The sequence below is a fragment of the Mesocricetus auratus genome, unplaced genomic scaffold (genome assembly GCF_017639785.1).
Source record: "Mesocricetus auratus isolate SY011 unplaced genomic scaffold, BCM_Maur_2.0 Super-Scaffold_100008, whole genome shotgun sequence".
NCBI lineage: Eukaryota > Metazoa > Chordata > Mammalia > Rodentia > Cricetidae > Mesocricetus > Mesocricetus auratus.
The window spans coordinates 60,497,504-60,512,143 of record NW_024429192.1 but is presented as its reverse complement, the minus strand read 5'-3'; the positions used below and the strand labels follow the sequence as shown (position 1 = coordinate 60,512,143).

The 14,640-nt window shown below is 38.3% G+C and overlaps 1 protein-coding gene across 6 annotated transcripts in view; it reads right to left on the bottom strand.

Moving 5' to 3' along the window:
• The window catches only part of Atp13a3 (ATPase 13A3), a 78,695-nt gene that overhangs the window by 20,190 nt on the left and 43,865 nt on the right, over positions 1-14,640 (bottom strand). For all 6 annotated transcript variants that reach the window (XM_040750984.1, XM_040750986.1, XM_040750983.1 and 3 more), the window contains 13 exons: positions 13,280-13,396; positions 12,501-12,518; positions 12,246-12,399; positions 12,031-12,151; positions 8,752-8,876; positions 7,902-8,077; positions 6,680-6,802; positions 6,521-6,600; positions 5,497-5,539; positions 5,297-5,406; positions 4,409-4,505; positions 3,412-3,484; positions 359-527 (listed from right to left, as the gene is read on the bottom strand). In XM_040750984.1, coding sequence (XP_040606918.1) covers positions 359-527; positions 3,412-3,484; positions 4,409-4,505; positions 5,297-5,406; positions 5,497-5,539; positions 6,521-6,600; positions 6,680-6,802; positions 7,902-8,077; positions 8,752-8,876; positions 12,031-12,151; positions 12,246-12,399; positions 12,501-12,518; positions 13,280-13,396 — 1,406 coding nt within the window. The remainder of the gene's footprint in view (positions 1-358; positions 528-3,411; positions 3,485-4,408; positions 4,506-5,296; positions 5,407-5,496; positions 5,540-6,520; positions 6,601-6,679; positions 6,803-7,901; positions 8,078-8,751; positions 8,877-12,030; positions 12,152-12,245; positions 12,400-12,500; positions 12,519-13,279; positions 13,397-14,640) is intronic.

The following is a 14,640-nucleotide window of genomic DNA, read 5'->3' as shown; positions in this document are numbered from 1 at the left end:
CCTATGAGTAGATTAATTCATTCATGTAATTAACAGATAAATGGGGCGTATCAGAATAGGTCTGTTATGAAACCCAGTTTAAGTAGGTCTCTCATTTGTGTTGTCTGGTACTGCCTAGGAAACACCACCGTCAAAAAAGATTAGCACATATAATTTCTCAGTCAGGATGTAAAATAAGCTTCTTTTCTTAATAACCTGGTCTTTGGTACTGACTAACAGAACATTAAGACATTCTCTCCTAAAGACAGATGTTACCATGACAAAAAGTATTTAGGTGTTTAAAGAAAGCTGCATGCAAATTCTATGCATATTTCAAGACTCATCTTTTTATATTCATATGGTAGATTGACCAACTTACTCTGAATATGGATCACACACTTTATACTGCTTGACCCAGAAAAAACCCAGTGACTGAAATCCAACACTGATGATAATCTGAGACAAGACGGAAAAGAGGAGTGCCCCGGATATAAGGCCGGAAGGTGGTCTCTGTGCCACAAGTTCTTTCCAGGCAGGATTTAAGCTCACTGTATTTGAAAAGAACAAAAAGTTTTTGTCTAAATTCCCCACTAAGAAAGACATAATAAAATTCACTTGGAAATAAAACTTTTAATAATTCTGATTTTGTCTATTAAGTATTTAACAAGAAAAGTTTCTAAACACTCAAGTCAGATGTCATACATATTTAAATAATCTATACAAGAAAACAATTTATGATTATTTCAAAATGTCTTCAGTAAGTTTTGCTTTTCCATTGAAATTCATGGGAAATACTAGTACCAGGAAAACAACAACAACAACAACGCATGGTGGCACACACCTGAAATCCCAGCACGGGAATGAGGCAGAATGACCACGCAAGTGCAAGATCTATCTGGGATGCACAAGCAAACCGTGTCTTATCGTGTTGTGTCATAGCATAATGCAACATAAAAATGCAAAGGATAACCCAATTGAATGTGTTCCCTTTAAAGAAATTACTAGTAATGTTTGAAGCAGTATTAATAGAATAGTAACAAATTAGTTCAACTGATAACACATGGGCTTTACTACTTTCTCTTGTTAGGATCAGTATATCGGTTTTATGTCGAGGTCTCTGATCCACCTGGACTTGAAATTTCTGCAGGGAGATACTTATTTGCATGTAGACATCCAGTTTAACCAGCATCACTTGTTGAAGATGCTTTCTTTATTACAGTCTGTGTTTCTGGCTTCTTTAGCAAAAAGGTATTGGTATGTGGACTTACATCTGGACCTTTGATCCGATTCCATTGATCAGCATGCCTGTTTTTATGCCAATCCCATGCAGTTTTTAATTACTATAGCTCTGTAGTACAACTTGCAATCAGGGATGGTGATATCTCAAGCAATTCCTTTTTTATTCAGGATTGTTTTGGCTATCCTAGGTTTTTTGTTGTTCCATATGAAGTTAAGAACTAACCTTTCAAAGTCTGTAAAGAACTGTGTTGGCATTTTGATAGAGACTAAGTTGAATCTATATATACCAAAGGATGTTCTATCCTACCACAAGGAGACTTGATCGACTATATTCCTTGTGGCTTTATTCACAATAGAAACTGAAAACAACCTAGATGTCCCTCAACTGAATAAAGAGAACGGGGTACATTTACACAATGGAGTATTACTCAGAGGTTAAAAAAAATCCTGAGGTAACCCAGACCCAGAAACACAAATACAGTGTTTATTCACTTATAAGTGGATACTAGCTGTTAAGTAAATGATAGTCAAAGCTATAATTCCCAGACCCAGAGGTTAGGTAAAGAGGGATGGATACAGGAGGAAAGAAAATGGATCTCCCTAGGAGGGAGAAACTGAACAGAAATAGGTGAAGCTGGGGAGATGGGACTAGAGTGACCAGATGGAGAGGGAGAGGGAGAGGGAGAATTTGGGCGGTGAGAGACAGCTGCAATTGGAAAGCATTTACAATGTGGTGTGGAAACCTAGTGCAGTGGAAACTTCCTGGAATCTATGAGAATGAACCTAGTGAGGAATCTTAGTAATGGAGGATATGAAGTCTGAACTTTGGTAGGCAGGCAAGACTGGGTTACATTCAGTTGAGTTGTTGGCCGAGGAGGTCCTGGAGATCCCTAAACCCAGGCTGATGCTAGAATAGAAGGTCGCCCTCTGAAAAGGGATAGCTGAGCCCCATTGCTGAGGACAACTTCCATTCAGATCTCTGAACATTGAGAGGTTGAGCTGATGCAGGCTTGGAGCCTTTCCCCTTATGTTACAGTCTCTTTGATACAAGGTACTCTGGACACCAAATCAGCCACAAATCTCCCCACCTAAAATATGTCCTGCTTGCAGGATGTGCTGGGGAAATGGTTGTGCTGAGCATGTGGGAGTAGCCAACCAATGGCTAGTCCAACTTAAGGCCCATGCCACAAGAGGGAACCCATGTCCAACACTACAGAGACCTAGGGTAGGACCAAACACGATTGGTCTTTAAAAAAAAACCTATGAAATGATTCCTAATGATATTCTGTTATACTCTAGACTGGTACCTTATCCCATCATCATCACAGAGACTCCCTCTGGAAGTAGATGGCAGTGGGTGCAGACAACCACAGCCACACATTTTACAGAGTCAGTCTAAACTGGAGGTCTCTCCCCTTAGAGATGAAAACCCCATGTAAAAGGGGGAGGAAAGGCTGTGGGATGGAGGACACCAAGACAAAGCCACCAAATCAACTAAGCAGAGCTTCACATGGGCTCACAGAGACTGAAACAGTAAGCACAGGGCCTGCATGGGTCTGCACCAGGTCCTCTACATAATTTATAGCTGTTAGCTTGGCATTTTGTGGAATTCTTTTGCCTGCTCTTGAGAATCTCCTACTGGGTTGCCTTGTCTTATTCTATTTGGTTTTGTCTTGTTTTCGGCTGTCTTTTGGAAGCCTGCTCTTCCTGAAAAGGAAATGGAGTGGGGACAGATCAGGGGGAGAAGGAGAAGTAGGGGGAGGTAGCAGCGGAGGGAGGCGGAACTGTGTTTGGGATGTCTTGTATGAGAGAAGAATTTATTTTCAGTAAAAGAGAAAAACCAAACCCTGTTGTTAGAGTAAGATAATGCATCAAGGATCAAATCCATAATGGTTGACCAAGGATCCTCTCCTGATTTACTAATGAGCAAGAATGGGAAGGTGAGCAGTTAGTATTTTTGGCCCCTAAGCTGTAAATAAATCCACTCTGGAGGTTAAAAAAAAAGGGCCCAAAAACTAGAAAAAAAATTTATGAGCCAGGATTATAACTCACTTCCAGCCTAGAAAACAGATCAGGCAAAATATAAATTGTCAGTAATAGAACATATACAGTAAGACTGGAGTAGGATAAGCTACTTACAATAAATTAAAATTTCAGATGCTTTGAAATCAAGAAAATTAGTAAAATACTTACTTGTAAATACCACTACCAAAATGATTGCCAGATCAATGAAGAGAAACTGAAAGTCTCCGAGGTTACTCAAGATCTACAAAAGCAATTATTAAGTTTAAGAATGTTTTCATAGCACTGTTGCCAGGCTATAGTCTTGTATTTCCCTCCAAGAATGACATCTTCAAAATGATACCTGAACCTGCTTAAAAACTGTAATACATTTGCCTTTGAAATCAACAATAACATCATTTGTTTAACTTTGACTGAATGTTAGTATAAAAGGTTTTACTTTAAAATTTGACAAACCATTTTTAATTTTGACAGGAAATTTTTACTCAAAATATTCAACATTCTAATACTCAGCATTCTCAAATGTCAGTATCTTAAGTTTCTTCATACTTTAAGTCTTCCCTCTGATGCGTTTGTAAATAGTAAAAAGGGAATGTTCACAAAGGTACCATTAGGATGTTACAGTGTGGATTACTAGGAAATCTATAGTGAGATCCCGCCAATCATAATCCAATAGAGTGAACCTATAGCAAATCTCATGGCAGTCTTCTCCAAGTGCATAAAGTTCTATCAACTGTTACTGGAATGGTTTTTTTCTGCAAAGTTAAATACAACTGTGACTATAACACAAGATGGCACATATCTTTATTCATATTGTAACAGCGGTAGAGAATCAAGATTTCAAGGCCCCGTCAACCAAATAATGAATTTGATGCTAGCCTATAAACATGAAATCCTATCCAAAACAAGCAAAGCCAATCTGATCTGTATTACAGACTAAAAAGAACAAAATTAGCATTTCTTCCCCACAAAGCTATGGCCATGGGTGGAGGCTTTAAGGAACACACATGCCAAGTTAATGACACTGCGATTCAACTTCATTATTTCACGGTAATTTAATACATACTACATAAATTTCTTTTTAATCAATGTTTTTAAAATTGACAATAAGCCCAGTACCTTTGGTGCCTGACCATTAGGAACATGTCTGGGTGGTGTTGGTACTCACAGAATACAGAAGAGTAACACTGAAGTATTGTATGATGCTGTATAATGCCATAAATTTAAACACACAGAAAGACGTCATTAAAGCAGCACGGCCTTCCCTGTGAACAGAAATATTGGCATGTGATCAACAGCACTTAAGCTTGTCCTTCAGAACACAATTCCATCATGACAGATGAACATCAATATTCATAGCTTTGATACCAAAACAATTATGTCAACACAAAAGCATCAATCTGTTACTCATGAGTTACAGGTCAAATGCACCGCTGAACATTAAAACAAGTTCATATTACTCTTTATGATAATTTACCCCATTATATTTTAAGCACTATCTAGAACAAAATTATGTAACTTTGAGCCAGGAATATGGAATAAGTTCAAGGCCACCCAGGCTACATAATGAATTCCTGGCCAGCCTGTGCTACAAAGTGGGTGGGGGTGGGGTGGTGGCTGGAGAAATGGCTTAGCAGTTGGGAGCATTGGTTTTTCCAGAGGACTTGACATTTGGTTCACAGCACCCATGTGGCAACTAAAAAACTATCCATAACTCAAGTTCTGGGGTTCAGATGCTTTTTTCTGGTCTCCTTGGACATGAAGAACGCATGTGGTACACATACTTACATACAGGCCAAAATACATACATGCTTTATTAAGGTCTCTTGAAGGTTTTTGGGGAGGGAGGGAGAGGCAGAGAAGGAGTGTGAGGGAGGGAGGGAGGGGAGGGAGAGAGGGGAGGGAGGGGAGGGAGAGAGGGGAGGGGAGAGAGGGGAAGGAGGGAGGGGAGGGGAGGGAGGGGAGGGGGAGGAGGGAGGGGAGGGGAGGGGGGAGGAGGGTGGGGAGGGGAGGGGGGAGGAGGGTGGGGAGGGAAAGAGATTCCAATTTCTATTACCTGATGAGATTTGGCACGCAGGAAATACTAGGTGTTTTAGAAGTAAAAGGAGATGCCACGGAAGCTTCAAGCTCAGACAAGGAAATACCACCATGTGCCCTCTTCAAAGCCTAATTGTTTCAAGAAATCTGATTAAATTTAGTGAATATAACTCAGGCTAAAGAAAAAACTACAAAATAAATCACAAAAACTTTACTTACGCCACAATCATTTGCACCATCACCGCACATCCCAACAAAGTAACTAAGAAAAAAATAAGTTTAAGATTTTATTACAATTTACATATAAAGTAGTGGATTCTCCAGCAGTCACAAAGAGCTAACAGCTCAATGCGTTTTCACACTAGGTGAACCCAGACAGAACATTCAGGCTAAGACGGGAATGAGAGAAGTAAGTTATCTCTGTCTATACATGGACAGATGATTTCCTTATGTGGAGCACACGGCTTTAGGCTGTATACTTTTGAACACACTTTGTGTTATGAGTAAAGATTAATCACTTAGAAACTTCAAACATTACTGGTTACTAGAATTCCAGAGTCATGAACCAAGAGCATTTCTGTGAATCTATAAACCCAGAACTTGGGAGGATGATAAAGATTTCAAGGATAGCTAAGGCACTGTGCTCAAAACAAACAAAACAACCAAAATTAATAAAGTCTCTTCTTTCAATATATATCCAAGTAGCACTAACTGGACTGAGTTTAGGTTGAAAAAAGAAGAAAGAACACATGAGTCTGGGAAGGGAAAGATGGGGGAGATCGAAGGAAATGGGAATGGGCTTGTTTATAACTATATGCACACACAAAAATTTCAATGAAAAGAGCACTAAATTAATGACTTCTGTGTGGGTATGAGCTTAAGAAAGGATTTTGGGTATTTTACTTCAGCCAGATAAACACGCAGGTGACCTTGTTTTTAAAAGCATACTTAAAATTATCTATCTTATAGGTAACAATTTTTCACACACAAGCATGCACATTAACTTAAAATATTTCTCATCTGTTATAAAAGGTGCTTCAGATTTTTGGAGTTTTTCACATTTTGGAATGCTTGCTTAAATTCTATTGTGACTTCAGATTTTAAAGTATTTCAGATTTCTGGTGTTTGGATTAATGATGCTCAGCTTATACATAAATAATAATTACTATTCTGAATGTGAAAATGAAATTAAAACTTTTGAGAGAAAAAAGCCAACAAACCATAAAAATCCATGAATACGTACTCTACATTCTGCAATGCTTCTACCAATTGTGTCTTCTGATCTGGTGCCATTCGAGCAAACACGGTGCCATGTAACATCAACTAGAAAATAATTCACATTTTTAAAAAAATGATGTCCACAGTTAGCTCATAAAGACATACATAAATACGTAGTACTTACCTTAGGAACAAGATCTTGAAAATGTTCCAGAATCACTGAAAATGACTTTCCATTCATTGCAAAATGATAGCGAGTAGACTGAAAATCCTCTAAGCTATCATGGGCAAGTTTAATTGGAATAGCCTGTACATTAGACAATAAGAACAATATTCAAACAGCCATATCAAGAAATATAGTTCTAGCCGGGTAGTGGTGGCGCACACCTTTAATCCCAGCACTTGGGAGGCAGAGGCAGGTGGATCTCTATGAGATCGAGACCAAGTCTGGTCTACCAAGCAAGTTCCAGGGCAGGCTCCAAAGCCACAGAGAAACCCTGTATCCAAAATAAATAAATAAATAAATAAAAAATATATATATATATAGTTCTAGGTTGAATATATTTATTCTAAGACTGGATTATTTCACATTATAGATTACACATGTTACTAAAATCTTAGCATTTGCAAGGGGGTGGGGGTGATGTGCACACCTTTAGTCAAAGTGCACAGGAGGTAGAGGCACGCAGATCTGAGTTCAAGGCCAGCCTGATCTACAGAGCAAGTTCTAGGACAGTCAGGGCTACTTAGAGAAATCCTGTCTCAAAAAAAAAAAAAAAGTACAAAAACAAAACCAACAACAACAAAAACGTACCATTTATTTAAAAAGGAAAAATTAATATAAAGGTTACTTATAATATTTATTTGAAGGGGGGGGAAGAAAAGAAATATTAAGACCAAATACCAGAGCTATGATGCTGGCACTAAAGAAGTGAAAGTAAGATCTACTTTACTTTGAAGTGATCTGAGAACTGCTTTTTTTTTTTTTTTAAATGTCTTTTGCTTTTGGTTTTTCCAGACAGGGTTTCTCTGTGTAGCTCTGGCTGTCCTGGAATGCACTCTGGAGACAAGGACTAGCTCAGAGATCCACCTGCCTCTGGTGGGATTAAGAGTGTGCCAGCACCCTAGAACTTCATTTTTATGAACTGCCTGCATCAGTTACTGCTGATTACGGTTAAAACTGTATTTGAGATTCTTACACTTTGAAACTGTAGTTCTCAGTTTTGACTAAATATCAAATTTAAATGATTCTTATGCTAATGAATGAGAATCTCTGGAGTGATAATCATAGCCTCTATTTTCACTTAGTTTTTCTGTTAATACTGGATTTTCCTGTACCATCTTTTGTTCTTTATTTTCAGACTAAATTCAAATGAACAAACTTAAAAGGACAACATAAATATTACCTCTGAGTCAATTGCTGATGATTCATTACATTGTGTCAGGGAGTCTGCATAATGCCAAATGATCTTGGCAACTTTCCCATCCTTTGGAGGTAATGCTTCAGCAATAATAACTTTATCCTGAGGTAGAATCATCCCACAGTCTCTGGCTACAGAGACAGCCGTCAACATGTTGTCACCTATTTTTCCAAAATATTTGAAATACATTAAGGTTGAAAGGGAAACAGGGATGTATGAAACAATACTAGGCATCTACTATAGTGCCTATGGCAGGAAGAACAGAATGAGAACAAGGAGGTCCCAAGATGAGCCATCTGGAAAAGGTGCTCTGCTGCCAAGCCTGATAACCAAGTGTGAGTCAGCTCTTACATGGAAGAAGAATGGACTTCTGCAAGCTAGTCTCTTGACTTCCACACATACATACACATAATACAGAAAGGCAGTATAATTTTAAAAATTCTAATCTAATTCTAACAAACACGTGGTAGTCATTTTCTATGCATGTCAACACTAGAAATTGTAAACAATCCCCCAAATGAACAAAGCATGCACTTATTGCTCAGGAATTTACCATTACAGCCCAAGAAACATTTACAGACAAATAGCACAGAGCAATGTACAACACGTGGTACAGTAAACAGAACAAAAAGGAACAGAATTAAAATGTTTCAATCATTTTCTATAAACAGATTGTTAGAAATCAGAGGGAGAATTATGATTATTTTATCATCGTGGGAAATTATTGAGTTGAAATAGCACAATACATGGTAGAGCCACTAAAGAATGTGCTTTTATAACTAACTGCGCAGCCTTCATTAATATTACACAACTTGAGCTCCACAGTCACGCTCACCTGTGACCATGACAGTTCGAATGTTGGCTTTATGCAAATCTTCAAGTACTGCAGGAGTTTCCTGCTTCAATTTGTTCTGCATTATAATCAATCCCATAAAATCCATGTTGTTTTCAATGGCATCTCTGAAGAAAAAGAATACACAATGGTTTAGTTGGGACAAAAGACTGTCAGAGAAATCCAAAATGTCTAAATCTAAACTGTCTTTTAAGTTATAAAGTAAAACACTAACATGCTCAATGAACCACATGTACCAATTCACTATCTCACATGTACCAGTTCAGTATCTCAAACAAAACATACTTAACCCTCAAAAAATAGTTCCCAAACAAAGGTTTAATATGTTGAAATAAAAATTAACCTCACATGAAATACAAAGATCATCTGTAAACATTAATCAGTTCTGGCACTAAGGCATACTCGCATTTTATCCAAAAGTGTAAAAGCACAAATTTGTATCCCTTATGAAATATAGGGCACACCAGGAGCTACTCCAGAAGTACATTAGATACACCTATAATGGATTCCTTAGGTCTTAATTCTACAAAATGCCTATAAAATACAATCCTTTACCTTAGCAAACATAAAAATAACTGTTAGCAGTACCAATGAGATCCGCTCAGAGCACAGATGTATCTTTTAGAATAGTGATATCTAAGAGTTAATCAGAATGTTACTACTTCAGTAATTTAATATCTGTTATGCACCAGCAATATTCAAGTCCCTAGGTCAACCTTAAATACATTTCTCTAATAGATGTTTATTAAAAACATTCTTTCAACACTATCGTGGTGACAAAGTCTGTTCAATGACAAAGTTATGATTGTGCCTTGACCACGAAGTTTCAAACTATCAAAACTGGGAACGAAAGCCTGAAACGTGAGATGTGCAATCAAGTGATTAATCAACAACAGGGATGGGGTAGAGCTCAGCCAGGATACTTGCCATGAAAGCATGAAGATCTGCTCTGGAGTCCCAGCACACATTTGAAAAGGCAGGCTTGGCAGAACACACCTGTAATCCCAGTGCTGGGGAAGCAGAGATAGGAGAACCCCTGAAGCTTGCTAGCCAGTTAGTACTGGTGAACTGGTGAGTTCCAGGGTTAGTGAGAGACTGTGTCTCAAAGATCAAAGTGGAAAGCAATAGACGAAAATGCCTACCATTGACCTCTGACCTACAAACACAGAAACCCAAGCATACACACAACACGGGAAATTTCAACAATAAAGACACTGGGGTATTTATCTATGAAATCTAAACCTTCTTCTAAATAATTCATAACAAATGATAAAGACACTGCGGAAGAAAGAGGAGGCCTGATCTGATTGTGTTCAAAACACAGTTGAAACGATGTGAAACTACTAGGTTTGTAGCACTGACCAGTTTCCTATTGGACTCTCAATTCTGGGTCCAGCTGATTTCTTAAGATGTTATAAATGTCAAATATCATGGATATCTTACACTCTAATGAACTGCACAATTCTAAAACGTAAAGATTAAGAGAATGGTTTTAAAAAAACCTGTTACTATGAAGCAAAACACAGAGATGATCTTAAAGAGAACAGACACATTTAACAGGGAGGGATAGATACTCTGACCAAAAGAAACACCTATTCAAGGAAACAGAATGACAGTCTTAAGAACTATAGGAGACTGAACAATTAGTCTTTAGGGGACAATGGCAAAAGGTGACATTACTAGTGTGTTCTTTTGTGGGAATTAGGACATTGCCACGATTTTCAGTGTGACTTGTGTAACAGTTTACTAGGTTTTTGTTTTTGTATGTATGTGTTTTGTCTGCATATATGACTATGATGAGCCCACAGAAGTTAGATGAAGATGTTAGAAACCAAACCCAGGTTCTCTGAAAAAGCAGCCAGTGCTTTCAATTTCTGAGTCACATCTCCAGCCAGACCCCTTGCTCTGTTTTTGTTTGCTCCTGTTTTTAAAATATTTATGCTCAGATCACCTCTCTAAAACAGGCAAAAATATCAGGACAAACTATATTCCTTTCTGCTTACACAAAATACTAAACACAGCCTGAAATATTAAAAGCACTGCCCTTAAAGGTTAAATCCATTATCAACTATAACAATAGAAACAGAGAGAATGTGATGGCTGTTAACAGCTGTCAGTCAACCTGACAAATAATCTAGGATCAACTGCAGACAAGACTCTGAGCATGCCTGTGGGGGTTATCTTGTTGATTGTGTTAACGTGGGACGACCCACCTACTGTACGTGGCACCATTCTCTGGCTAGGATACTGGATTGTAGATATGGAGAAAAAGAGACGAGCAGCACATGTGCACACTTCTGTTTCCCAAATGGACGGGATTAGATGCTTCAAGCTCCCACTGCCTTGACTGCCCTGACCCACCATAAAGACTATATCCTGAACTGTGAGCTAAAAGAAACCCTTTCTTCTTTAAATTGCTTTTGTCAGGACTTTAACATAGCCACAAGAACTAAGTCAAATATAAAACCATATTCACACAGGAGAAGATGTCAGTAATGTTATTCAACAAAGGATAGAGGGAAACGGGAGAGAAGAAAAGAACAGAAGTGTGACTCATGATAATCATTGGACAAATTTGTATTTGGTTCCCATTAGGAAAATAAACAGAATCATTTATTGCTCCTAGAACATGCCTAGCACACAGTAAAAAATCTGGTTAACAGGTAGAGGCTCAGTGATTAAGAGCACATAGCACCACTTTTGAAAGGGAACCCAAATTCAATTCCCAGCAACTACATCACGTACCTCACAAATGCCTGAAACTCTAGCTCAAGGGGCTTACTCAACTCACTTCTGGTGTCCATGGACACTATAATCACATGTACAAATCCATACACACAACTTAAAAATCAAAATAAAAAACAGAGTCTGATAACGATTTCAACAAACTAGAAGTACCTCCAGATAAAACAATTATAAACACAGGCAAAAAAATTAGATAGAGTAGGGTCTGGGAGCACATGATTTAATCCCAGTATTGGGAGGCAAAGGCGGGCAGAACTTAAGTTCCAGGCAAGCCTGGTCTACACAGTGAATTCTGGGATAGCCAGGACTACACAGAAATTGTCTTAAAAAACTAACAAAAAAGGACAATACAGAATGAAAGTGGGAAAAAACAAAGTTTTATCTCCAAACACCCAAAACAAGGCTACAATATACACATTCCACCTACAAATATACAATTGCATGCCATTATTTACATGACTTATAGGAATATAAGGGACACATTATGGGAACTATAGGAAAGCCACTCAGCCTTACCTACTAATATGCTGTACTTTATGCCATGTCAGTTTTGACTCCAATTTTCTGTGTGCAAGAGCAATTACACGGAAACCTTGTTTGGTATAATCTTCTAAAACTTTCTCAAAATCAACTGGAACTTTTAAAAATAAGAGGAAATTTAATTTTAGAATTGCTACTGTAAGTTCATTCATATAAACCCAAGTTTACCCAGAAACTAGTTATTTCCTTACCTGTTTCAGGTTTACAAAGACTGGCAATGACCTCAGGGGCTCCCTTCATGTAGGCGTCCATTTTCTTGTCGCCTAGCACCCTTGCAACCACACTCATCCGTTGTAAAGCAGAAGAAAATGGGAACTGTCGAACAATTCCTATTTCATAAACAGCCTATTCAATTTCAAAAATGCACAAAGGATTTATTATTCTTGCTTAAGAATAAAAGCAAATAAATGTACTTATCTAAGAAGAAGAAAGCATTCTTCACTTACTGGAAGTTCAAACAGCTCCTAGAAACAACAGAATGAAGTACACATTAATATACACCAGCTGGGGGAAAAGTTTACAAAATACATTTAGGAAATAACAAGCAACTTTGAGTACTTAAGTCTGAACCCAAGAGTCCCACTAAACACCTCCCATGAAAATGGAATGCTGTCTCTAACAGTGTAGCTTTATGGTATGACCACCTGGTAAAATACCTATGGCCCAGGCTTCAATTCCTAGCAGGGAGGAGGGAGAGATAAGGTGGGAAATCCATTTTCAAATATTCTGGAATCACAAAAATATTGACACATTAAGTGTTAAAATAAATGAGAAAAATACTGAAAATTCACTTAAGAGTAAAACTAAGAAGAGTACCTTTTTAAAAATTCTTTGTGTGTAATTCTAAGGATACAAATGCATACTAAAAAGATTAACTTTCACATGTGTAAATGGCAAAGGACAAAAGGGCACTAGAATTAAATTTCAACATTTTACAGACAATGCCTGTAGCACACAAGGGGTAATCTTTCTGATAAGCTCAGTTAAAACACTGAGGGGGACACACCTATAATACCAGCACTTGGGAGGCAGAGGCAGGCGGATCTCTGTGAGTTCGAGGCCAGCCTGATCTACTAAGGGAGTTTCAAGACAGTTTCCAAAGCTACAAATAAACCCTCTTGGAAAAAGAACAAAAAAACCCACTTGTGTCTATTGGCATAGGATAAGATACCTGACTCCCTCTCCTAGAGGTACTTCCAAACTAGAATTAAAAGTGAGATCATACCATTTCTTGGTTTCCTGCAGCTGTAGATTCAGGAAGCAGTTGTTTGGAAGGACGAACCACAGTGGGCATAATCCGGTTATGAAGTGCTGTTTCTTCTTCAGTTGCTTCTTCCAAAATCTGTAAGGAAAACATTCAACATAATCACAAAATTCCATATTCATTTCTTTTTTTTTGTTTTGTTTTTTGTTTTTTGTTTTTTGGAGACAGGGTTTCTCTGTATTGTTTTGGAGGCTGTCCTGGAACTCACTCTGTAGACCAGGCTGGCCTCTAACTCACAGAGATCCGCCTGCCTCTGCCTCCCGAGTGCTGGGATTAAAGGTGTGTGCCACCAACGCCCGGCTCATTTCATTTTTAAGTGGGCCATTAAAAAAAAAAGCAATTTATGCCAAAGGATATGTGAATAATAACATAAATAAAACATAAAAGGAGCTGCTCATATACCTGTCGACCTTTGGATGAGGGGAGAACAAACTTGGAAGTAGAATAAAGAAGCAAATATGAAGCTTGCTATTCTTCAGAATGAGCTGGAGGCACACAATTGTTACTCTTTAAGTATTTTTAGCCTATAATACAAGGATGCTTTCTCTGCAGACCTGATTATTTGCTTTTGATTTTGAGAGTTCAATAGTTGAAGAAGAGAACCAAACACACACAACAATAATGCAGAGGGGGAAGAGGGGAAAAAACCCCACAACTTCAAAGAGGCCAGGGGTTTAAGCTCAGCAGCAAATTATGTGCCTGGTATAAACATGCCACCAAACCAGACACAAGCTCAAGCAAAAGTCTGTATTAAATTCACATGTAATAAAACTGAGCTAATTTGACTCAGTAATTAGAGAAAAACTTTTTTTTTTAAAAAAACGAGACAGGGTTTCACTGTATTGTTTCGGAGGCTATCGGTCCAGCCTGGCCTCGAACTCACAGAGATCCGCCTGCCTCTGCCTCCCGGGTGCTGGGATTAAAGGCGTGCGCCACCAGCGCCCGAGAAAAACTTTTAAACTATTAAATTTACACAATTCTACAAGACACTTTCCCATATCTGACCATCTCAGAAATTAGGATGTATCTTATTTTATTGTCTTATGATTAGTTTTAAGTCAAGTTTATGAAGAGGGGGCCACAACAAAGAAAATGCTCCCTTCAGACTGGTCTGTGGGGCATTTTCTTGATCAATGATTGATCAAGAGAGAACATATCCCCGATAGATGGTGCTAGGTCCTGGGTAGTATGAGAAAGAAAACTCAAGTCAGATCTAGTGCCACATACTTAATCCCAGTACTAGTGAGGCAGAGGGTGGTGGATCTCTCTCTCTCTCCCCCCTTCTCCCCCCCCCCCTCTGAGTTTCAGGTCAGCCAGGGCTA